We start from the raw sequence: 22,640 nt of genomic DNA, 5'->3' as shown, positions 1-22,640 counted from the left end.
TTCCTTCGTCCCTCCGGAGTCAATGTTTAAGAAGGCGGAAGTGCGCCTTCTCCTTGTTCGCGGAGCAGAGAAAGAAGAGATGGACAAGAGCTTGAATGAAGGTACCGGATTGCTGCACGTCGTGGTATGGTATGGTCTGGGCGGTGAGCGACTAGTCCTCCGAGTAGTCCTCGGCCAGGAACTTCTTTTCGTCGTAGAACGCGGCCTTGATCTGCCGACCTCCGAACCAGCGGCCGTTGAGCGAAGTCAACGCCTTTTGTGCCTCTGTCGTGACACACAACGAAAAAAGACAACAATCAGCCAGTGGGGTGGGTGGTGGTGGTGGTGGTGGTGGTGGTGGTGGTGGTGGTGGTGGTGGTGGTGGTGGTGGTGGTGGAAGGAGTCGTACGGTCGGCGCTCTGGAAGAGAATAAATATCTTGATGATCACGTCGCCGGGCTTCTCCGACTGCCGCTCCTGATAGATGACCACCCGCTCGACGATGCCGTACTTGGTGGCTTCGTCCGTGATCTCTCCCTCGAGCTCGTCGTCGACGTCCTCCGGACCCGCCATGTCCTTGAGGACCACGCATCGCGACGACTGCAGAGGCGATTGGAGAGGTCCTAGTGTCAGCAGACAGCACAGCACAGACACACACGCATTGCGTGCTGGTGAGGTGTACCTTGCCGCCAGTGATAGTGCCGCGAGCGAGCTTCTGCATGAGGGCGTAGCGCTGGTTTGGGGTGCTGAGGGTGAGGTTCTCCTCGTGACTCAGCGACTCCTCGACCTTCTTGTTGGCGATGGCCTGCGCGATGGCCGACGCGGACGACAGGGGCTGTCCCGGGGTCAAGCCCGGCTGGCCGAGCGGCATGCCGGGCATCATTCCGGGCAGCAGGCCCGGCATTCCTGACATTCCCGGCATCGGGAAGCCACCCAGCATGGGCGAGGGCAGACCCGACGGGTTGAGGAGCCCGGCGCCCGGGGTGGGCAATATGGGCGCGCTGGAGATGGCCCGGCCCACCTTGATCGGCCGGCCGCCGAGGTCCCATCCGTTCATCTGCTGGATCGCCTCCTCGGCCGACTTACTCTCCTCGTACTCGACGAATCCATAGCCCTTGTGCTTGCCGGTCTCGGGGTTCGGCTGAATGGTGGGCACGCAAGAGAGTGAGCAAAACCAATATGTACACGCCAGCAGCGAACAACATGGTCGAGAGAGCAGCGGCCGAGTGTACCATGAGCACGCAGGATTTGACGGTGCCAAAGGCCTCGAAGACGGTCTTGATGTCGTCGGAGGTGAGGTCCCAGTGAATGGAGCCCACGTAGATGCGGTTGCTGGCGGTGGCGTCGGCGGCAGTCTTGCCGGTGAGCTTCGTAAACTCCTGCATCATCTCCGGCGTCGGCTGTGAGCCATTGGCCGCGGCGGCCGCAGCCTTCTGCGCTTCGATGGCGGCGTTGGCTTGGAGCAGGATGGAGGGGTTCATCACTGGGAGAGATGGGTTGAGTTGAGGGAAGGGCGACAGCCCGGGCATCATGACTCCGGGCATTCCAGGCATCCCAGGCAACCCCGCGCCAGGAGTGTGGGGTCGACCCACTTTGAGTTGTCTTGCGGCGGGAAGAGAGGTAAGCTACGTATAAATCGCGGAAATGGAGGAAGCGCGCAAAGAGAGAGAGAAGAGGAAAAGAAACATGTAGCAAACGAGAAGAAGAGAAAGAGAGAAGGTTATGCATGCTCACTATCACCAGGTGGCAGCTTCTTCGTTATTTGCTATTAGGAGAGGTGGGGGAGTGCGAAAGGCAGAGAGAGAAAGAGAGAGAAGTCATACCTGCCGGCCAGCATGAAACCGTTCATGTGCTTGAGCGCAGCCGTCGCCGCGTCAGGGTAGGCATACTCGACGAAGGCAAAGCCTTTCGACCTCTGTGTGAGCGGATCCTGTATATGTGTGGGAAAGAACGCACGTGGTGAGTGGGCGTGGGCTGGGTTCATGTTAAAGAGAGCAACACCACCGACCTTGGTGAGCGAGACACTCTTGACCGGACCGAAGGGAGAAAACGCAGTCTTGATGTCCTCCTCCGAGAGCTCGAAGTTGAGCGAGCCGACATAGATACGACAGGCCAGCTGCTGGTTGCTGGGGGCACTGGCTGCCGCCTTCAGCGCCAACTGCTGTTGCTGGAGGAACGCCTGCCGTTCGGAGCAAAGAGAGCCCGTAAGAATTAAGGAGAGGGCAGCACGACGCCTCGTGGTCTGGTAGTAGTACCTGCTGCAGTTGCAGGGGGCTCATCATGCCCGGCTTCAGCTGTGCCAACGGGCTGGGCATGGCCATGGGGAGTGGCATGGGGATGGGCCTTGCCGACCCCTCTGCTTAAGAATTCGGGTAGTGAGGAATTGACGACAGCAATCCCATGTCAATTTAAAATAGAATCGATTCGCTCAGTACCTGTACCGCCCACAGAAGCAGCAGGGAGAGTTGGAGTGGGAGCGCCTGCCGTCCCCAGGAGGCTCGGCGCGACTGAGTCCCACCCGCTCTTCCGCCGCTTGCGATCATCATCCTTGCTCTCGCGAGGGCTCTTGCTGCGGGACCGCGTCTTTCGTCGCCTTTCGCGATCGCGGCTGCGGCTACGCCTCTTGCGCTCGCTCCTGTCCCTGTCCTTGTCCCTGCTGCGGCTACGACGGCTGCGCCGCCTGTCTCGATCTCGATCCCTGTCCCTGTCACGATCTCTGTCTTTGTCTCGATCACTGCGATCACGCTCGCGGCTTCTGCTTCGCCTTTTGCGATCTCTGTCCCTGTCCCGATCTTTATCCTTGTCGCCCGACCTATCCTTGCGATCCCGTCGCTCGCGATCGTCCTTGCGCCGTTCTGTTCCATTTTCGGCTTTGCCATTCGGCGAGGCCCGGTCGTCGCCCCCATGTCTGCTGTCGATTTTTTCACCAATTGTCTCGATTTTGCTGCTCTTTCTGGCGTCCTCATCTTCCTTCGCGTGCGAAGGTGCGGGGCTGCCTCTCCGCGCCTCCTCCATCTCGCCAATCAACAACGGAACAGTCCAACGCATAAAAAGAAACGATAAGAAAATCCCATTTCACAAAAAGTAATCCTCCCGGAATTAGTTCCGTGTTGGCGGTTGAGCTTGGGGGGGACAAGCTTTGTCATCACTGGGCCGAAGGGGTCTTGCCTGCAAAGGCGAGCATTCGCTTGGGTATAGCCAGATCAGCCGGGTCCTCCTGCGCAAGAGAGTCGTCAGACCAGTGCGCCACTGATGAGTTCGTGAGCAACATGTTAGGGATCACACAAGAAGAGCCTACCTGCAAGGGCGCTGGGGCTCGTGCGGACTGCTCGGTCACGACGACTTCGACAAAGCCGATGCGCTCGAGCAGCTCCTTGAGGGACTCGGCGGTGTGCAGGTAGGCCTGGCCGCGGTTGCGGTACTCGGGCTGCCAGTCGCTGGGCTGGCCGCTGGTACCCACGCACGTGCCGAAGTAGCTGCCGCCCGGCCGCAGCATGGCGAACACGCTGCGCAGGAGGGCCTCCACCTTGGCCTCGGTGAGCACATGCAACACGGCGCCGGTCCACACGTGCGCGAACTGCCCACCGGCCACCAAGGATTCCACGAACGCGGAATCGGATGTGACGTCACCGATGCGGGTCCCCACCTTGATTGTTGCAGCGTCCTCGTACAGCTGGAGGCCGTAGTTCCTGATACACATCACCACCATCATCGATCAATGCATGTGAGTGCACGATCGCGATGCGAGCGTTCGAAGGAGTACGAACCAGAAGTCGGGGATAACATCGACAGCGACCACCTTCTCTTGCTTCCACCCATCAACAACGACTCGCCTGGTGTCGGTGCCGAAGCAGCAACCCAGATCCTGTACCCGCATGTGCCAAACGTCCAGGCCTGATCAGCCCCGCACAAACTAATACACCACATCGCACGTACAAAGGGGGATACACACCAAGTAGCGAGCGTGGGGGTCGGCAGACTTGATGGTGGCCAGCACCTCGGGGTAGTGGAAGTGCCGCTCGATTCGGGGGCGCAGAAACATCAGCTCACGCACGCACCTGTACAAGACTGTGGCCTGGTGTTGGCGCATAGACGTTGGTGTCACAGTCACAGTCACATTCATAGGAATCGCTTAGCAAACGCATTGTGGCACGGGCACCACGAAAGAGATCTCAGGAAAGAGGCGGAGGCACCTCGGCCAGGCAGGTGCGCCACTGGTGCAGCACATGCTGGCGCAGACGCTCTTCGAGGTCGTCGGCCGGCACTGCTTGACCCTTGCCAAGGAAGGCGGAGTACTGGGCGAGAAAGCTCAAGTCCTCTGAGGTTATCTCTCGGTGTTGTGGTGCCGTGGCCGCCATGAGCTGAGTGTAGTTGGCTTTGTTTTGTTCGCCAAAATGTCCGCCAACAGGCCAAAAGCATAAAGAGGGAAAATGCGTTTCCCCTCTTTTTCTTTTGATTGAAGGAAACGGAAGGAAAAGGTTCGGAAGAAAAGAAATTTGTAATTGATCGAACTGGGCCTACGGCTGCACTGACCCGCAGCACAAATGGAAGGCTCAGATTCGCTTGGCGAGCACAGAGTGTTTGTGGGAGGGGTTAGCTGGAAGGTACGCGATCGGTTCTGTCTACCGATTTGTTGGGGACGATTTTAAATTGTAAATTGAAATCAAACCACCCCTTCCCAATCCACAGGTCAATGACGCTACGCTGCACAGTTTTTTCGAAAACAACTACGGTCCCGTGATCGAGTGTAAGCTTATCATGGACAAGCAGACCGGCAAATCGAAAGGGTACCGCTCTCACGCCGCCCAGCGCAATCATTAGCTGACATGATCATGTGCACCCAAGATACGGGTTTGTTACCTTCGCCAACCCGGAGACTGCCGCCGCTGTCAAGCGGATGGGGACCATACCCTTGATGGGCAAGAACGTGCGTTCATGCCACACGCCACACCCCACGCCACACCCCCAACTCACAAAGACAACGGTCTATGTGCAGATGAACGTCGGCGATGCGTTCAGGAAGGGACCAGGAATGGGTGGCGGCGGCGGCGGCGGCGGCATGCGCATGCAGCAGCAGCACCAGCAGGCGCCGATGCACCACCAGGGGATGGGTATGGGCGGACGGCCAGGCGGGTTGCTCGACCGGCCGCCGCATCAAGGCCAGTCCTCCCCATATGGGCACCAAACAGCGCCACCGCCTTCCCAGTCCGCCTACCCCTCGACACAGCCTCCGTCAGGTACCGCTCTAGCGCTTGCTTGCGACCTGTCTTTGCGGTGTAGCTCTATGTCGCGTTCTGACCACACACACACACACACACACACACACACACACACACACACACACACACACACACACATAATGGATGTAGCAGGTGGCGTCTACCAGCAGTCGGGTGGCTACTACCAGGACCCCTACCAGATGAACACTGGCGGATACTATGGCAGCCAGTGGTCCCACCAGCAGCCTGCAGCGCCCGCGCATCAGGCACAGTCGGTCTACGGCTACCCGGCGGCGGCCCAGCAGTCCGGCTACGGGTCCTACGCCGGGTACCAGCAGCCGGTGGCCCAACAGCAGGCCTATTCCTATCCGCAGCAACAACAAGGTGCGTACTACCTCTCTCGCGACCACGATCATCAACTAACCATCAACGCTTGTTATTCGTTCACTCCTACAGCCTGGCCACAGCAACAACTTGTACGCCCACGCCAGCCGACGGTTAGCATCTTTCTCTTGACATTGTACTCACATGTTAAGCATGTTTCTCGTAAAACAGCAGCAGCCACCGCAGCAGCAGCAGCAAATGCAACAACAGCAAATGCAGCAGCAGCAGCAGATTCAGATTCAGCAGCAGTCGTACGGAAGCTACGGAATGTGAGCGTTCTCTGATGCATCACACCAAGTACGTAGCATTTCCCCTCCTGGATTTTCCAACGTTTTTTTAACCCATCTTTCTCCTTCCATTTCACTATTCTCTACGTGCTGTTCCTCTTGTTTTGTTCTTTATGTATTTTTTGATATTCCTCTGTCATTGTTGTTTCTTCTTCTTCTCTGTGCTCTTTCTTTCTAGCTCAGTTTTGCGATTTGGGGAGAGTACTCTCCAATTCGTCATGTCATCTTCTATTCTATTCCCTCTCTTCTCAGCCGCGGAAGCCATGCGGAGCTTCTACCTCAGTAGTACTAGTTCTTGGAAGCAGTAGTTTTATTCTTTTGTTTGTAAAATAGATTGACAATCCTACACCCACCCCCACCCACTCACAATCACAAATCCCTCCTGTCAACACTTTTGTTTGGACTTCTTCTACCTATTCTTGTCTTGTTGTGGTCGACACTCTCTTATTTGTGTCTCATCAGAGTCCATCTTCCTTCCACGCAAGATGTTCATTCTCTGCCTCGCTGGTACGTCACACCCTCATCACCATCAACAAGCAAAAGGGTGGGGTTTGGGTAAGGACGGAACCGACTGACCAGTTATCGTTTTTTGGATTGGTCCTGTGCTGTTGTTGTTGTGGGGGGTGTGGCGTGCGAGCACTGGTGGCGCACAACACGCCCCCGTGGTTCGGGACCCAAGGCGGCACTAGTCCGCGATCGGGGTGACCTGTTGTCCGCGGGTCCCTCAGTCCCCGAATATCGAGCGCGTGTCCGCGCCCAACTGGACTTGGGTCAACTAAGCGCTATGGCGACGACGCTTGGCTCGGCGCTGGGTATCAACCAGCGCCGGCTGCAGGCTCCCTTCGTGTCCTCACACATCACCCCGCCCGCCTACACTCTCCCATCGGCTCTCAAGGCCTCGTCGGTTGGCTTGTGCCTTTCCCATTGTGGGACAGCAAGTTGGCAAATTCCTTTTTTGGTACTCATTAAAAAACAAGCTTTTAAAAAGAAAAAAGAAATTGAAATTGAAATTTAATTTAATTTAATCAAGAACATTTATTCCCTCGAGGGGCATCACTCTTGGGAGCTGATGATCGGTGCTACAGTGAGCGCTCCCTCGCCGATGACTGCGTATTCCTCTGCGTACCCCTTGGTACGGTGAGGGCAGCAGCAACAGAGGAGGTACACCAGGCCGTTCCACAGCCAGTTGGTCCCGGACTTGATGGACCAGTAGACGTACCAGACGAAGCTGAGCACCATCTGGATGGCCGACCAGATGAAGACCAGCCCGCCGAGCAGCAGGAAGAAGGCAGCCACGTGGCGCGACATCAGCACCACGAGCATGAGCAGTACGTTGGCCATCACGATCAGGCCGCAGGTGGCCTGGGACTGCTCTCGCAGCTTCTCCTTGGCCTTGATGAGCGCGTCCTCGGACTCCCCGCTCGTGCTGGCCTCAGCTTTGATCTGGGACGGCGGCCGATTGCCCCAGCTGAGGTCGAAGGTGCGGGCGAAGGAGTAGGCGCCAAAGGTGGCCACCAGGGTCGGCAGGAAGAGGTAGTAGTGCACGAAGCAGCGGATCATCAGGAAGAACGAATTGCCGCCGGTGGTGATGGAGATGACAACTGGCAGGAGGGCGAGCAGGATCGCCATCGCCAGCGGCCCCTCGGTTTCGTGCAAGCTCGACCAGGACATCCGGAAATACTCCATGCGACTCACTGCGAGTTCTCCATTGCGTCAGTCTCATTCCTGCATGTGGCGTGTGTGTGGTGTGTGTGTGTGGTGTGCGTGTGCGTGTGCGTGTGCGTGTGCGTGTGTGTGTGGGACTACGTACACGTGATGACTGCCGCCGCGACGGACGCGATGATTGTCAGGGCGTGGATGCACATCTTGAGGTAGAAGAGGAAAGCGATGAAGCGCGATTTGAGATGGTGGCCGATCATGAACCATAAGTACGTTCCGATGGCGATGACGAAGAGAATGGTCGAGTAGGCCGCAGAGTCGGCCGAGAGCGCGTTACTGATGATCTCCAGCGAGAGATCGAGCGTGATGAGGAACAGCGCCGGCGATATGGCCACCACGGCGAACATGAGCAGCTGGCACATGACCAGCAGCCAGAGGAACCACTTGGTGAACCAGGTGTGAGGCGAGTCGAAGATAAGAGCTGGATTGCGGAGCGCCAAGTAGATGTAGCCGGCCACGGTCCCGTTGATCCACCTTCGTCTCTGGAAGGCCAGCGTCTTGAGCTGAGTTTCCGCTGCACGTGGATGGAGAAGAAAGCGATCAGACCACCACCACCACAGCGTGAGGGTTGTGCGACTGACCGTACCAGCGAAGTAGAACACAGCTCGAGGCACGATGGCGGTGTATCTGCGCTCTCGTGTCTTCAGCGCTGCAGCCCAGCAGAGGACGCGATCTTCGGCCAGCAGAAGGTTGCCCATGGTGATATCCTGGTTCTCGGGCGGTGTGTGCACGGTCTCGAAGTAGTAGTCCTGTCATCCAGCAGTGCTGTTAGGACCAGTACTGAAAAACAGTCGCAGATAAATGCAAACTGGCTCATACCCAAGGGCCACCCGGCACGGCCATGTCCTGCCTGCGGTAGAGGCCGCATGGTCCAGGAATGACGGGCAGCATACCGGCCATGTGGAAAGCGGCCATGAAGCTAGCGAAAGAGCTCTCGTAGTCGTAGCACTGCGCATTCCTGTACCACCTATCCAAAGAGTACCACGACTCATCCTCGCACCCCTGGACAGTCACAAGTTGTTAGAGCTCTAACAATTGTAGGCGAGAGATTGATGAGCAAGCGGGATTAAATGCCTGCTGCTTGGGGGTCATCACGCGCTGACGCCCGGTCACGGCGCTCACGTCAGCATGCCTGTCGAGGTAGCGCTTGAGTTCAGGGAGGCAGCTCTTCTTGTAGAGCGTTCCCACATCCGACGCGAACACCATCTCGGCCTTCAAGTCGTCTGCAAAGGCCCTGAAGCCCCACTGTGGTGTGCGTGTCGTGGTGCGCGTGTGGTGAGTTGTGGTGCACAAGAGTGAATGGGTGTGAGGATAGGGAAGAGTGACCTCGTGACTGTTGTGTTTGAACCTATTGTCCAGTTTGAGGATGAGCGACATGTCCATTCTGACTTGTCGACCGGACTTAGGCAGCTTGACCTCAATTGGGCGTCTGGCGCCGGAGAGGGTGAGGTTCTGCACAACGAAAGTCAGGTGGACCTGCCCCTGCTCTCGATCGCCATTGTCACCTGCGACGATGCTGGTGAGGTCCTTCTTCAGTCGCAGCAACTCGGACTGCTCTGCTGTGAAATGTGGCACACAGGTCAATAACTTATTTATATATCTAAATCTATACATTAAAAAGGATTATAAAATACAGATTTCAACGGTATTACCTGATTGCCCTGGCGAGGCCATCACTTGAAGAAGGTTGTCGGAGTGGTCCGTGAGCAGGTGTTCTAGGTCGGGCAGGTTGGGGAACAATGAGATGAGAAATCTCTTCATGCTGCTCGACATCTTCTCGATTCCGTCGCAGATGAGCACGATGGCGTGCTTGGTGTCCGGATGGAAGCTCTGGTTGGCCAGTGACTCCACCGTCCTCTCGGCCTCCTCGCTCTCCTCGTTGTAGAGGGTGATGACAGTGGCAATGTCTGTTTGGCAGTGTTCTGTAGTCGTTCGGTCGCTGAAGTACCGTGTCCTGGTGCGGGAAGATGACGAGGATGAGGTTGGACTCGGTGCCCTGGTTGGGGTCTTCTCGTTGAAGAATCCAATTGATTTGGGCTGGCCTGAGCGCATGTTCTTGAGGCCCGATCTCAGCCACTCGAGGGTTTCCTGAATCGTCTGCGCTAATCACATTGGGAGCTCATGAATAGCGTGCGTGAGAGAAGATGTTATGGCGTCTGGGCGAACCTTTCGCGAATCCCCGTTTCCACGTCGATTGCTAATCTCCAGTTCGGCCGAAGTTGAAGCCTCCAGGTCATGGTCTTGCTGGTTAATGTAATCTGCGTCTCCCTCCATGGCTGGGTGAGATCGCTGGGTAAGATAGATGACGGTGATGTGGTGGGGTGGAGGAGTGCAAGTGGACTAGACTCACAGTCGGCACGCCCTTAAAAGACATGCATTGCACGCGGTGATTGGCTATCCAAGTGTGCAACCGCTACCCTGTTGCGGCTCCGTCACACCATTCACAGTGATAATGCTTGACACTCCCATTTGCTCATTGGGCGATTGACTGGAAATTCCCATTTGGAACAAGTCCATGTGGAAAAAGCTGTACAGCTTTCTGGAGGTCATCGACAACAACCCCGCTCCCGGGTCACTAGTTCGGTCGAATTTGCAATTTGTCAAATTTGTGGTCTACCGTGCAACGCTACCGGTACATAGCCTCCTACTATTTGCCGCCGACAGCGATGGACGGGCGTACAGTAAAAGCTGGTGAACTTGGGCACGGTCTGCGCCACGTTGTTGCTAGATTTGACATTCAATCGAGCATAAGGTCGTTGTCAGAGCAGATGACATGATAACCAGTGACGGCGAAGGGCAGCTCCATTAACTCGTACGATACCATCCAATCGGGCGAGTGCTGGAGCTCCACGCGAAGGAAGAAGGAGCCGCGAGCCACTGTCCTAGCTCGCAACTCTGATCTCAACGGCGAGGCCGAGTGGCAGGCTAAGCCCCACGCCAATTTTCCCGAGGGACCAGCGGCCGAGGACTGGCGGTGAGCACCATGAGGGGCGATGGGTGGGGACGACAGGGGACGCCACTCAACATCCACCTTGGACAGTCCTGGCCAATCGGGTGGAAAACTTAACTTCACCGAAAAAGCCATAATTGGGCCGCGTTGGGGTCGTAACTCGACTTGTCGGGGCGGGGAATAGGGACAAACCTTCGTTCGACTCTTTTTTGTTTCGCTTCGTTCGACTCTTTTTTGTTTCGCTTTCTCTTCTAGGCCAAGATGCATCAACACAGTTCTGTCTTCTTCTTCGTGTTCGCGGTGGCGGCTGGCCTGATATTGGTCGGCGCCCAGGCACGCGTGGTCGACGCGCAGGCCGATTCGCAGGTGCAGGCCCTCTACGACCTGTACCAGTCGACCGGCGGCCCCAACTGGATCAACAACACCGGCTGGGCCTCGCAGAACGACGACCCCTGCGGCCGCAAGGCCGGCAACCGCCCCTGGTGCGCCCCCCCCCCTTCTCACTGGCCTTGCGTGAGCGGCTAATCTCCGGTCTTGCCGTATTGTTTATTGGTGTTTTTTATTTATATTTATTGTGTATACACATTTAATAAGGTATGGAGTGACGTGCGCGGGCGGGTATGTGATCAAGCTGAAGCTCGACCGCAACGGCCTGGGCGGCGTGCTGCCGGCCTCGATCAGCAACGTGCCCTACATCGAGGGCCTCCACTTCCGCGGCAACATGCTCATCGGCGGCATCCCGCGCTCGCTGGGCGACATCCAGTCCCTGCGCACCCTGGATCTGGCCTACAACCACCTGGGCGGCGGCATCCCCCCGCTGGGCACCAACTCGACGAGCCTGGCCTACCTCTACCTGGGCAACAACCAGCTGGGCGGCACCATTCCGGCCTCGTTCCAGTACCTGACGGGCCTGGCCGAGCTCGACCTGGCCAGCAACCGGCTCACCGGCCCGGTGCCCGACTGGCTCGCGTCGCTGTCGCTCACCTCGCTCTGGGTGGCCTACAACTCGCTGAGCGGCCAGTTCCCGCTCAAGGTGTGCCAGTCGCTCATCCTGTGCTCGGCGGCGTTCAACTCGCGGCTCATGTGCCCGTCGATGAGCTGCACCTGCGGCGCCATGCAGTCGTGCAACTGCAACAACATGTGCCAGACGTCGAACGACTGCACGGGCCTCTGCACCCGATGCGTCGGCGCCTCGCCCATCATGAACGGCTACTGCCAGTGATGGCACACGAGACACACAACCCGCGAGTCTGGTGTGAATAAAAAGATGATTAATCATCACACCAAAGCGCGTAGGACAGTTAGTGCAGGTCAGGAGTTGATGGTGCCGGGCTTTCGGGCGATGGTGGAGCCAGGGTCGATCGGACTGGCGAACGGGTTCTCGGCCCCTCTTTATCAGCACCACCGCGACCACGACCGCCGCGACCACCGCGGCCGCCAGCGCGACCACGAGGGTAGTGTCGTCTGCCGCTGCCGCGCGCGGCTCCTCCGCATCGATCGCGCACGCGAACCTGAACGCGACGCTGAAGCTGGCGTTGACCATGTTGCGGTTGGACTCCACCCTGTAGCCGCCCGGCTTGAGGAACGATGGCGTCCTCACGATCGTGCCGCGCTCCAGATAAAGGTCGGCCACCGGCTGTGGCCCGCTGATCGACAGCACGTGATCGGCCGAGTCGGCGTTCTCGAACGCGAGCACGTCGCCCACCTCGATCGCCGCCGAGCCGCCGCGGGCGTCACCGACACTGTGCCACGCACGGCTCTCGAACGTGTGCGGCGCGATCAGGCGCACCTGGGGATCGGCCGCCGGCTTGCGTGACCACCGCGCGGGTGGGCCGGCCCGCGTCGTCGCGGTAGAATGCCGTTGACGCTGCACGCGGGCGAGCACGTGGGGAAGGCGACGGTGGCCAGACGCGACACGCCACAGGTGGTCTGCACCTGCACCTGCATGCCGAGGCTGGAGGCGCACCTTGGCGTGGTCTTACTGCTGGTTACGGCGTCGCTGCTGGCAATGCACAATGTCTCCACGCCGGTGATCTGCAACACCGGGGCTTCGCGCGCGTCGGGGTTCAACTCGGCCCCACCATTGATTGTCAAGATCAGCTCAGAGCTAACCAGTGCCAGCGATGTACTGCTGATCCGAGGCACACCAGGCGAGGCAAGACGGAGCAACGGTGGGAATAGGTAGTATACAATGGTGTGCGCGTTAGAGAGTGTACCACAACTACGGGAGCGGGAGCGGGGTGCTTCTTGATACTGCCCCTTGCCCCGAGCGAGCAGTCGCCCGCTGCGGGTCTTCCTCGAGTCCTGCCAAGTGACGGCCACGTTGTCCGTCAAGCTGGTCAGTGTGAAGGTTTTGGTGAAGGTCACCCGGTGGTTGGCGACGTCGCTGCCCTCCCGTGTGCAGAAGTTGTAGCCGTGCTTCTCCAAGAAGTGACGGTGCTCTGGGTGGTGCTGAAGTCGAACTGAAAGGTAACGCTCTGCCTCTAGTCTATGTCCTGCCGATCGAAGCACTTCGTTTGCCGGTGGAGCCCAGCTCAAAGATCCATGTAAACTCTTCGTTTGGCTGCGGTATCAGAGCTCTGACACAAACAAACGCCATCATCGGTCAGAGCTTCACTGCAGCGACCAAGTGTAGGCCCAAGAGCAGAACCCGGTGCAAATTCTTTTCCCCTAGGGGAATGGGAGGGGAAGGTACTTGTAGAGGGTGGCGATTAAGAGCGATAGTCGGCCGCCTCGCTCACACCGCCGTAGAATCGTGAGATTCAAAAGGGGCGTCGAGCGTCCATCATCGCCACGGTGGTTTGATCGGGTTCGAGGAGTCTTTTTCACGATTATATTTTATTTTATTTTGCTCTGGCCGTTTCTAAGTTGCGTGCTTCTTTTCATTCTCAACCCAATCAATCGCAATCGATTGTGAATGTCCCACACCGAATCGAGCGTCAAGAAGAGCGTGCGCCGCATCGTCAATTCGTGCATTGTTTCTCCCAACGAGTGCAGCAGCAACAAGAAGATGAGCCAGTACATTAGCAACGTGCCTGTGGCCCCTGAGGATCCCATCCTCGGCATCAACGTGGCTTACAAGGCCGATCCCAGCACTGACAAGCTCAACCTCGGCGTCGGCGCCTACCGTACTGAGGAGGGACTCCCCCTCGTCCTCAACGTCGTTAGAAAGGTACCGCCAATCTTCTTTCTTGTTTATTGTGTTTTGATGATCACTAGCTTTGAAAGCGGTCAAGATCGTCAACAATCGTCGATTGAATCAGTTGTCTCACACTTCCATTTCGCAACGAAAAAGGTGGAGCAGCTCGTGGCCAACGATGTGAGCCTGAACAAGGAGTACCTGCCCATCGAAGGTCTGCCCGACTTCACCGCCCACACCGCCAAGCTCATCTTCGGCGCTGACTCGCCCGCCCTCGCCGAGAAGAGGGTTCCGCCCCTCACCCTCTACACGCTGCCGTTTTTTATTTTTATTTTCAATTTTATCCATTTATTTCGCTTTTGCGTAGACTCACTACGTTTTCATGGTGTACTCTGCAGGTGGCGACCGTGCAGGCCCTGTCTGGCACCGGTGCGCTCAGGATTGGAGCCGAGTTCCTCGCTCGCTTCGCCCCCGGTGGCGCTGCCACCCCGGTCTACATCTCCGATCCCACTTGGGGTACGCCACCAAGCTCGCGTGCTCTCTCTAGAACCTCCCAGATCGCCCACTTACTGACCTGGGTGCGCCGTGTAGGCAACCACACCAACATCTTCAAGGATGCGCATATGCCCGACGTGAGGAAGTACCGCTACTACAAGGAGCAGACGCGTGGCCTCGATTTCGAGGGCTTCATCGGCGATCTTAAGGTCTGTGTTTGTCACCACCACTATCTTGTTTATGATTAGTATTATTGTGCTTGGGTTGGGCCTGTTGCGCTGATGACTACTGGCGTGTTTGCGTTGTGTGCAACCAGGCGGCTCCCAATGGTTCCGTGTTCATTCTGCACACCTGTGCGCACAACCCGACCGGCGTGGACCCCACGCTCGAGCAGTGGGAGGCCATCCTCGACGTCATCCAGGCCAAGGCTCACCTGCCCTTCTTCGACACCGCCTACCAGGTACGCCGAACCAAAGCTATTCTGTTTTATTATAATTGTTGCCTTACGCCTGCGGGTGGTCTAACGACAATCGACGTGCGCAGGGTTTCGCCACCGGTGATCTCGATCGGGATGCGGCTCCCGCGCGCATGGCCATCGCCAGGGGCATGGAGCTCTTCGCCTCGCAGTCCTACGCCAAGAACCTCGGCCTCTATGGTGACGCCCCCCTCCCTCGGACTCCCCCTCCGACCGGCGGTGTTGTTGTCTCACCAATCCAATCGTCGTCGTGGTGGTTTGTTCGGGGACGCAACAACAGCCGAGCGCATTGGGGCGCTGAACATCGTGTGCCGGGATGCGGCCACCGCGGATGCCGTCAAGAGCCAGCTCAAGACCATCATCCGTCCCATGTACTCGAACCCGCCGCTCCACGGCGCCCGCCTGGTCTCGAAGATTCTCAGCGACAAGTCCCTCTACAACGAATGGTATCGTTGTGTGTGTGTGCGCGCGCGCGCCGCCGCGCCACTGAACATGGCTGACATAACAACCACCGACAGGCTTGTGGAGCTCAAGGACATGTCGGACCGCATCAAGCGCATGAGGCACGAGCTGTACGACGCCATCAAGAAGAACGGCACGCCCGGCACGTGGGAGCACATCATCGACCAGATCGGCATGTTCTCCTACACCGGCCTCACCAAGGCCCAGTGCGAGGTGATGATCAAGAAGCACCACGTCTACATGATGACCAACGGCCGCATCTCCATGGCCGGCCTCAGCAGCAAGAACATCCCCAAGATGGCCGCCGCCATCCACGACGTCGTCGTCAACGTTCAGTAGAGAGACGACCTGCTTCTCTTCCTTCAAGGAGACATGTCTCGTCCCTCACGCAATACAGACATGATCGAGCAAGAGCAAGAGCAAGAGTGTACACAAAGCTGCAGCGCGCGTTGTTGTTCAGGCAATCATCGACGAGCTGCGGCGGCTAAAACACAATCATCATCATCATCGGCTGGGTGATGTGTGGACACACGCACACACACATCAACATCAGCAGTTGGTGTAGAGGAGCCTGTTGGGCGTGTAGGGGCAGACGGAGCTGAAGCTGGAGCAGGCGAGGTCGATCACGCCGTCGGTGGCGACGTCGTAGAGGGCGGCCTCGACGTCGGCCGGCGCGAACTTGGGGTACTGGCTCAGCACCAGCGCAGCGACGCCGGCCACATGGGGGCTCGCCATCGAGGTTCCCGAGATGGTGTTGTAGGCCGTGTTGGGCGGGGTGCCGGCCTGGTCGATCCAGGCGGCCTTGATCAGCTGCCCGGGCGCCGCGATGTCGACGCACTTGCCGAAGTTGCTGAAGCTGGCGCGGCGGTCCTTCGAGGCACCGTTGGCGCCGGCCACGATGGTGGTCGCCGCCACCGTGATGGCCTTGGGCTCGCTCGCGGGGCTGCGCGAGCAGGCGTCGGTGTTCTCGTTACCGGCAGCCACCACGAACGTCACGCCCGCGTCCACAGCGGCTGCAATTTATTTTAAATTAATTAAATAATTGATAAAAGATAATAAAATGGGGGGAAAAGATGTACCGGCGACGGCAGCGTTGACGATGGTCGATTTGCCTCCGCCGAGGGACATGTTGGCGACGGAGGGGCGGCCGCGCTTCTTGGCGTCGGTCACAGTCCAGTCGATACCGGCGATGACGCCCTCGTACGTGCCGCTGCCCGTGCAGCCCAGCACCTTGACCTGCAGCGCCATACGTAGGAAGAAGAAGAAGAAGAAGGAGTTGATGAGCTTCGTGTGCGCAGGGATGAGGTGGGGCGTGCGTACGGCGATGATGGTGGCGTTCTTGGCGACACCGTAGAGCTCACCGGCGACGGTGCCGGCGACGTGGGTGCCGTGACCGTTGCAATCCTTGCCGTCGGCACCGTCATCCGCGAAGCTGGCGCCCCACTCGGCACGTCCGCCGAACTCGACGTGGGTCGTCTGGACGCCACTGGTGTGTCGTGTGTCGTGTGTCGTGTGTCGTGTGTCGTGTGTCGTGTGTCGTGTGTCGTGTGTCGTGTGTCGTGTGTCGTGTGTCGTGTGTCGTGTGTCGTGTGTCGTGTGTCGTGTGTCGTGTGTCGTGTGTCGTGTGTCGTGTGTCGTGTGTCGTGTGCATGTCGTCGTGTGAGCTCAATTGAGAAAAGTGTCTCACCGCCAGCTATGGCTTGGTGGACGTACGTGTCGATGATGTAGACGTCGACGTCCTGCCCGGCGTGGCTGTACTTGTAGTTGTCATCCACCAGATCGATGTCGTGGGTGTCGATGCGACCCAAGTTCTATCGCGCGACGACAAGACGAACATAAGGTTAGAACCGGTTGAGAGCGAATCGATTGGGTGGGAAACGCGAAAGGGTTGCGGCGCAGAAGGTAGGGTACCCAGATGACGTCGTTCTGCTGGTTGCACACCTGGTTGGCGTGGGCGGCCTGGTTCTCCTCGACGAGGGCGACATACGGGTGCGCCCTGATCTTCTCCAGCGACCTGTTACATGTCGTGTCGTGTTGTGTCGTGTGCGTGTGCGGTTGGTAAGTGTGTGCGTGTGTGTCACGCATGTGCAGTTGGCGTGTGAGCTGCTTGGCGTACGCAGGGGTGAGCTTGAGGTGGAGCGCGTAGAAGCTGTCGCCGATGGCGTAGGTGCGCTTCAGCTCGCTGCCGTCGGCAGCCGCGGCCAGGGCCGACTTCATCATGACCACCTGCATCTCGACTTTTGTTTTGTTGGTTTTATTTTATTTTGGGTCCAAATAAGAATGTGAGAAATGCTTCACGTCACATTTAGTATTAATTGCAATTAATAATATACCAACTATATTGATAAAAACTAAATTATTCTGGGAGCAAAGGGAGTGGGGTACAGAGGGGACGGGTGAGGCCATCGCGGAGAAGGACGAGGTACTCGCCCTGGATGCGCTGCGACGCATCCTCGGCCACAGCGAGTGGCGCAAGATGGTCTGAAGCGCAAAGGAGGAGGATGAGAGAGTGACGGAATGACAAGATGATGCAAGTTAGTTCACGTTCGTGAAGCGAGTATTGTGCAGAGGATGTAAAAAAGACGAAAGAAAAAGAACGAAAGCGAAGAAGTACGGCGGGAGGCCAGGGCCGAAAGGGCAAAGAAGAAGAGGACAACGGCAACCGTGGCCTGCTTCATGTTGGGTGGGGCGGTGGAGGCTAATGGTTGCGTCTTTCGGGCGTGGCCTTTGTTCTGGTTTGGCGCGCCGAGATCGTGCCTTGGCCAATGGGACGTTCGCTCACCAAACCGGTCGACATTTTCGCGTGCTTTCTCTGGTACCCAATTATTGGGCCTTTTTCCCTTGTATGACGTCAGCATGTGACGTCACACATTGATTAACGTCAGGCTGCCTCTCTTTTGGCTGAGCACGACAGCAGAATGGAGACCAGAAGTGGACCAGCGGCGTGGCTGGTGGTGATGGTGGTGATCGCAACCGCCGTGTTGAAGGGCACAGGGGTGGCCGGTGAGGTGCTGGTCCTGGCGGGCGGGGAGGTCAAGGACTGGACCCACTTCGACTCCCTCTTCGGACCCAGCTTCGTCCTGGCCGACTACACGGAGGCCGACCACCCCGATGACGGCCTGGCGCTGGCCAGCGAGTGCTACGAGTACGAGGTGCGGGTGGAGGTCTTCTTCGGGCTCGATGTCAAGTGCGGCGGCGGCGGGCTGGCCGGGGTGGCGACCCAGATCGCCGACCGGGAGTTCGAGGCCTTTCTGGACCGGGAGGTGACGCCCCGCTTCCCGCAGGGGTTCTCGGTGATGGACGTCCCGCTGGGCCAGTGGTACAGCCCGGCGCGGCGGGCCATCACCAAGGAGCGCAGCAAGATGATGCTGCTCCTCATGCCCGACACGCGGGAGAACGACCGCAAGCTGCGGGCCATCGCCCACAGCTACACCACCACGTTCCACCAGGAGACCGTCATGATCTCCAAGTCGCCCCTGTTCTCCTACTGCTTCGTCGGAGCTTCGTCGAAGATGTGAAAGAACTCTTAAAAATGAGAGAAAAGAGAGCTTGCCTTCATTCAACTGACACAACATCATCACGCGCTGGGGTACGAAGCGGCGGTGGCGATGCCGCACGTGTTGGAGTCGCTGCCTCGCGCGACCCGGACGAACCCGCGCTCGCCCCAGCCGGCGCCCCACGAGTTCTTGACGGTCCAGTAGGTCAGGTGGTAGGTGCTGGCCACCTCCACGCCCCAGCCGACCACCGCCATGGCGTGGTTGAGGTGGGTGGTCGAGCAGGCGCCGCCGCCGTAGACGCCGCCGGAGTACCATCTGAAGGCCGGGTCCGACGCGTCGAAGCCCACGGCGACGGGCTGGGCGGCCACGGCCTGCAGCAGCGCGCTGTCGTCGCCCGATGAGATCTGGGTGTAGTTGACGACCGAGCCGCCGGCGTTGGTGGCGTTGTAGCGGCAAACGCCCAGGGCGGCCTGGTAGGGGTAGGAGGCCTCGGTGTCTACGCCCCGGTTGTTGATGATGTACTCGAAGGCCGTGTCGGCGCTGCCCCCGCTACACCCGCTGTTGCCGTAGGGCCGGCCTGACGAGCAGTCGATCAGGTTCTGCTCCGAGAGCGGGACGAGACGTCTGCCGCCCTTCAAGTAGTTGGCGCTCTCCGTCGCCGCAGCCGCCGCGAACGCCCAGCCCGCGCCGCAACTGCCTGCATTCACAATCAATGCTCATCAACATTAGGGTGAAATTGCAGTTGAAGAGTGAGAGGCGGCTAACCTTGGTCCTTGACGGTGGCCACGGCGCCCTTCCAGCTCCAGTCGAAGTTGGCGGGGAGGCCGACGGTGTCGGGTTCGGTCGCGTCGATCTTTGTCTTCTTCTCAATGTTGCTGGAGATGTACTGGCCGAGGTGGAGCTGGCAGAACTCGTGGTCGGTGAGATCTCCAAACTGGTTCATGGCCAGGGTGAAGGTCTTGTTCGGCTGGCGGTTGTGGGCCTCGATGAAGCGGTGGTTGTCGCGCCACACGGCCCACCGGTGGCTGAACTCCTGCGTGGCGTAGGACTTGGCGTGCGCCCGCATCCACTGGGCGAAGATCTGCTCCTCGGCGGAGGTGGAGTGGCCGCTGGCCAGGGCTGAAACAACGAAGACGACGGCGAACAAGGCAAGGATGGCGATGACGCGCATGATGTGTTGGTGAGGGTGAAGTGTAAGTGTAAGTTGGGTACGACGAAGAGGGTGTGAGTGCAAGGTGGTTCATTTATAGGGTGGGGCGGAGTCCTTCCGTACCGCCGATACAGCTGAGTGTGGTGGTCACAATCGCCGTTATCAAAGAAAGAGAGAAGAGGGAAGGTAGGCAGAACGGTCAATGCCGAACCGATTGGGTGGTTGCCAACCAACTGCAACCCAATTAATATGGGCGCCACTGATTTCCTCATCTTCAACAACCGTGTTCGCACACACACTTACAGTCCTGCACTCGGAAAAACGCTGTTTGTAATTCTCGACGACCTCGTGTGGTGGGTGGCACCATCATCAGAGTTTGGCGGCGTCTTTGCGCGGCGGCCAAGAGGCGAGCTCGAGCTTCATGATGGTGATCTGCTCCTTCTGGTACTCCACCACTTCCACCTCTGCGCCCCCCCCCCCAATGTAGGTCAATCAATCAATCAATTGATGGTGATGACCTCTGCACCCTAAAGCGTACCCTTCCAGCCCTGGCGCTTGTACATGGACACCACCTTGGGGTCGGGCGTCCACAGGTAGAGCTCCTTGGTGCCAAAATCCTTCGCCCTCTGGGTGATGTCGTTGAGCATGAGCGTCATGATGCCTGTGGTGGCCAACGCACCGCTGACGGTCAGTCATCAACGAATTGCACGGCACACGGCACACGGCACACGGCACACGGCACACGGCACACGGCACACGGCACACGGCACACGGCACACGGCACACGGCACACGGCACACGGCACACGGCACACAACCGCACACAACACGCGCGTGTGAGTGTCAAGAGTCGCACGTACTGCGGCCCCGGAAGTCGGGGTGGACGAAGGTGTTGACCAGCCACGGCCCGAGGTGTGGCCGAATGGCGAGGTCCTGCACGTCGAGCGACACCGTGCCGCACACGCGGGCTTGGCCCTTGGCGTCGTCCGTGGTCCAGGCCACCACGCACAGCGGAATGCGGTCGGCATGCAGGAAGTTCTTGCGAAGGTATGCCTCGGCTTCGTCCCTGTTGTGCACCCCGAGGTCCTGGCGGCCCCATAAAACACAAATAAATCAATAAGTAATCATATTTATTTGGTTTTAGTATTATAAAATAAAATGGGGGGGGGGTGAGTAGTACGACGTAGGAATCGCCCCACTCGTGCCACCACCAGTCGGCGACCGTTGGCACGAACTGCTGCTGATCCGCGATGAGCCCCACGCGCACTGACGTCTTGTCCATTCTTCCTTGGCCGGCACAATAACAGGTCTAGTAGGAGGTCATTTTTTATCTATCAAACTCCGTCCCCTCCTGGAAGATTTTGTCGATGGTGTGGGGCTGCCATCGGCGCGGTGGTCACGAACAGTAGGCCGGCTCGCTCGGGCAGAAGGTTACATGTCGACACCCGAACAGTACTGTTTTGGTAAGGGCGGTCAAACTCAAACTCAAACTCTGTCTGGTTTGTTGGTCTGCAGTCTTTGTTTTTGTTGTTTTCTGGTCGCAACACTTGAGATGCAGGTATGAACAGTGTTTCTGAAGTCTTAGGTTGGCCATCTGTCACTCACTTTAATAGTAACCCCAATTTTTTTGCATGTTGCTCATTCAGAAGCGCTGGACCACCAACGCCATTTACCCTCAAGAGCGAGACCACGTCTTCTTCATTAACACCACTGCGGGCAACGCCTCCTTGGCTAGCTTGCTCACCACCAACCGGGGCGGAGTGGCGAGCCGCAGCTACGTCCTGGCGCACGGAACTCCCCGTGGCGGCACGACCACTCGCCTACTTCAACTGCGCGACCAGCTGGCGAACGAAGGCTATGAGTGTGCCATGATCTCTCTTCAGGAAGGCATCCCGTTTGAGCTCGTAGCTGAGTTCTGGACGGCGATGGGCAGGTTCATCCAACGCCACCTGGGCAACACGGCTGATGATGACGTGGACCAGATCCACGACGCCCAGACCTTCATCGCCTTCTTCTCCCGGGAGCCGTGGGCTTCACGTAAGGTGGTCCTGATCGTCGACCAGTTCGATCTCTTGAACAATGCGGCCGATCTGGTCAGGGACCAGTTCCTTGGCACACTGCGCGCCATGCGCGAGTCCGAGGCCAGCCACGGCCTGCACGCCTTCTTCGGAGTAGGACCCTACAGCATACTAAACCTCCAGGACCACCCCTCGTCTCCCTTCAACGCGTGCGATGCGTTCGCCTTGCCGATGTTCGAGCGCAACCACGTTCGCGAGCTGTTCAACCAGTACTCACGCGAGTCCAACGTCGAACTGGCCCCTGGGATAGCCGACGCTATCTATGACCTCACCAGTGGGCACCCGGGCCATGTCTGCTTCTGCGGCAAGATGATCGCAGAGCACCTGGCCACGGGGACCAGAAAGGTGGCCTACGACAGCTGGGTGAGCTACGCCGCCGAGCAGCTCTTGCCCAGGCTGTGCGCGAGCTGGGCCACGGCCGGCCTGGCAGATCACCAACTGAGCGACAAGCCAGAGCACATAAAAGCCCGCCACTACCTGACCAACAACTTCCTGCTGCAGGACCCAACTCCTCCCGACCACCTCCCCGTGGTCGCCGCTGTGACGGAGGAGGACCTCTGGATGTGCAAGTTCCTCGCAACAGAGGGCACCGTCCGAGAGGTGAGCCCCAACCAGTTCATGCTAGCCTCGTTCCTCGTACGCAACATGGCCACGTGGGCCATCATCAGGAACAGAGATTGCTAATAGCAGACAGCCCCGCTTGCTCATTTCGCCTGGTTGAAAAATAAAATAAAATTCAATCTGGGCATTTATTTTAACAAATTGGCTTCGCCAGAGATGGAGATGGAAGGTGTATCGCGGGCCAATG

General features: G+C 58.3%; 11 protein-coding genes across 11 annotated transcripts; 5 read left to right on the top strand and 6 right to left on the bottom strand.

Annotated features, from left to right (window-relative positions):
- Nucleotides 1-151: 151 nt before the first annotated feature.
- On the bottom strand, nt 152-2,993 carry ACA1_155610 (RNA recognition motif domain containing protein; the record flags this gene model as incomplete). Its single annotated transcript, XM_004340595.1, has 8 exons — nt 152-264; nt 389-578; nt 661-1,119; nt 1,211-1,580; nt 1,802-1,908; nt 1,987-2,157; nt 2,234-2,334; nt 2,414-2,993. The coding sequence occupies 8 exons, from the start codon at nt 2,991-2,993 to the stop codon at nt 152-154; spliced, it is 2,091 nt and encodes a 696-aa protein (XP_004340643.1).
- Nucleotides 2,994-3,123: 130 nt separating this feature from the next.
- Nucleotides 3,124-4,336, bottom strand: ACA1_155600 (uncharacterized protein; the record flags this gene model as incomplete). Its single annotated transcript, XM_004340594.1, has 5 exons — nt 3,124-3,195; nt 3,277-3,667; nt 3,713-3,843; nt 3,931-3,996; nt 4,172-4,336. The coding sequence occupies 5 exons, from the start codon at nt 4,334-4,336 to the stop codon at nt 3,124-3,126; spliced, it is 825 nt and encodes a 274-aa protein (XP_004340642.1).
- A 186-nt stretch (nt 4,337-4,522) lies between these two features.
- On the top strand, nt 4,523-5,854 carry ACA1_155590 (RNA recognition motif domain containing protein; the record flags this gene model as incomplete). Its single annotated transcript, XM_004340593.1, has 5 exons — nt 4,523-4,582; nt 4,668-4,765; nt 4,824-5,215; nt 5,351-5,673; nt 5,753-5,854. 5 exons carry the CDS (start codon nt 4,523-4,525, stop codon nt 5,852-5,854), a joined length of 975 nt encoding a protein of 324 aa, XP_004340641.1.
- A 1,067-nt stretch (nt 5,855-6,921) lies between these two features.
- ACA1_155580 (chitin synthase) lies at nt 6,922-9,861 on the bottom strand (the record flags this gene model as incomplete). The annotated part of the gene is made up of 8 exons (XM_004340592.1): nt 6,922-7,562; nt 7,679-8,101; nt 8,174-8,336; nt 8,407-8,589; nt 8,683-8,821; nt 8,936-9,146; nt 9,240-9,684; nt 9,754-9,861. The coding sequence occupies 8 exons, from the start codon at nt 9,859-9,861 to the stop codon at nt 6,922-6,924; spliced, it is 2,313 nt and encodes a 770-aa protein (XP_004340640.1).
- Nucleotides 9,862-10,798: 937 nt separating this feature from the next.
- Nucleotides 10,799-11,759, top strand: ACA1_155570 (leucine rich repeat domain containing protein; the record flags this gene model as incomplete). The annotated part of the gene is made up of 2 exons (XM_004340591.1): nt 10,799-11,019; nt 11,132-11,759. 2 exons carry the CDS (start codon nt 10,799-10,801, stop codon nt 11,757-11,759), a joined length of 849 nt encoding a protein of 282 aa, XP_004340639.1.
- A 1,695-nt stretch (nt 11,760-13,454) lies between these two features.
- On the top strand, nt 13,455-15,447 carry ACA1_155560 (aspartate aminotransferase, cytoplasmic, putative; the record flags this gene model as incomplete). Its single annotated transcript, XM_004340590.1, has 8 exons — nt 13,455-13,709; nt 13,833-13,964; nt 14,075-14,192; nt 14,268-14,380; nt 14,488-14,631; nt 14,715-14,826; nt 14,927-15,092; nt 15,165-15,447. 8 exons carry the CDS (start codon nt 13,455-13,457, stop codon nt 15,445-15,447), a joined length of 1,323 nt encoding a protein of 440 aa, XP_004340638.1.
- Nucleotides 15,448-15,657: 210 nt separating this feature from the next.
- On the bottom strand, nt 15,658-17,340 carry ACA1_155550 (serine proteinase; the record flags this gene model as incomplete). Its single annotated transcript, XM_004340589.1, has 6 exons — nt 15,658-16,121; nt 16,188-16,344; nt 16,429-16,594; nt 16,822-16,919; nt 17,020-17,122; nt 17,225-17,340. The coding sequence occupies 6 exons, from the start codon at nt 17,338-17,340 to the stop codon at nt 15,658-15,660; spliced, it is 1,104 nt and encodes a 367-aa protein (XP_004340637.1).
- Nucleotides 17,341-18,026: 686 nt separating this feature from the next.
- Nucleotides 18,027-18,626, top strand: ACA1_155540 (uncharacterized protein; the record flags this gene model as incomplete). Its single annotated transcript, XM_004340588.1, has 1 exon — nt 18,027-18,626. One exon carries the CDS (start codon nt 18,027-18,029, stop codon nt 18,624-18,626), a length of 600 nt encoding a protein of 199 aa, XP_004340636.1.
- Nucleotides 18,627-18,685: 59 nt separating this feature from the next.
- Nucleotides 18,686-19,776, bottom strand: ACA1_155530 (Cathepsin L precursor (Cysteine proteinase 1), putative; the record flags this gene model as incomplete). Its single annotated transcript, XM_004340587.1, has 2 exons — nt 18,686-19,302; nt 19,371-19,776. The coding sequence occupies 2 exons, from the start codon at nt 19,774-19,776 to the stop codon at nt 18,686-18,688; spliced, it is 1,023 nt and encodes a 340-aa protein (XP_004340635.1).
- Nucleotides 19,777-20,124: 348 nt separating this feature from the next.
- On the bottom strand, nt 20,125-21,036 carry ACA1_155520 (acetyltransferase, GNAT superfamily protein; the record flags this gene model as incomplete). Its single annotated transcript, XM_004340586.1, has 4 exons — nt 20,125-20,219; nt 20,294-20,416; nt 20,615-20,840; nt 20,935-21,036. 4 exons carry the CDS (start codon nt 21,034-21,036, stop codon nt 20,125-20,127), a joined length of 546 nt encoding a protein of 181 aa, XP_004340634.1.
- Nucleotides 21,037-21,306: 270 nt separating this feature from the next.
- ACA1_155510 (uncharacterized protein) lies at nt 21,307-22,516 on the top strand (the record flags this gene model as incomplete). The annotated part of the gene is made up of 2 exons (XM_004340585.1): nt 21,307-21,312; nt 21,401-22,516. 2 exons carry the CDS (start codon nt 21,307-21,309, stop codon nt 22,514-22,516), a joined length of 1,122 nt encoding a protein of 373 aa, XP_004340633.1.
- Between the last annotated feature and the right edge of the window lie 124 nt (nt 22,517-22,640).

The sequence above is a fragment of the Acanthamoeba castellanii genome, assembly GCF_000313135.1.
Source record: "Acanthamoeba castellanii str. Neff unplaced genomic scaffold scf7180000084722, whole genome shotgun sequence".
Taxonomy (NCBI): domain Eukaryota; phylum Discosea; order Longamoebia; family Acanthamoebidae; genus Acanthamoeba; species Acanthamoeba castellanii.
This window is presented reverse-complemented; position numbering and strand designations above follow the sequence as displayed.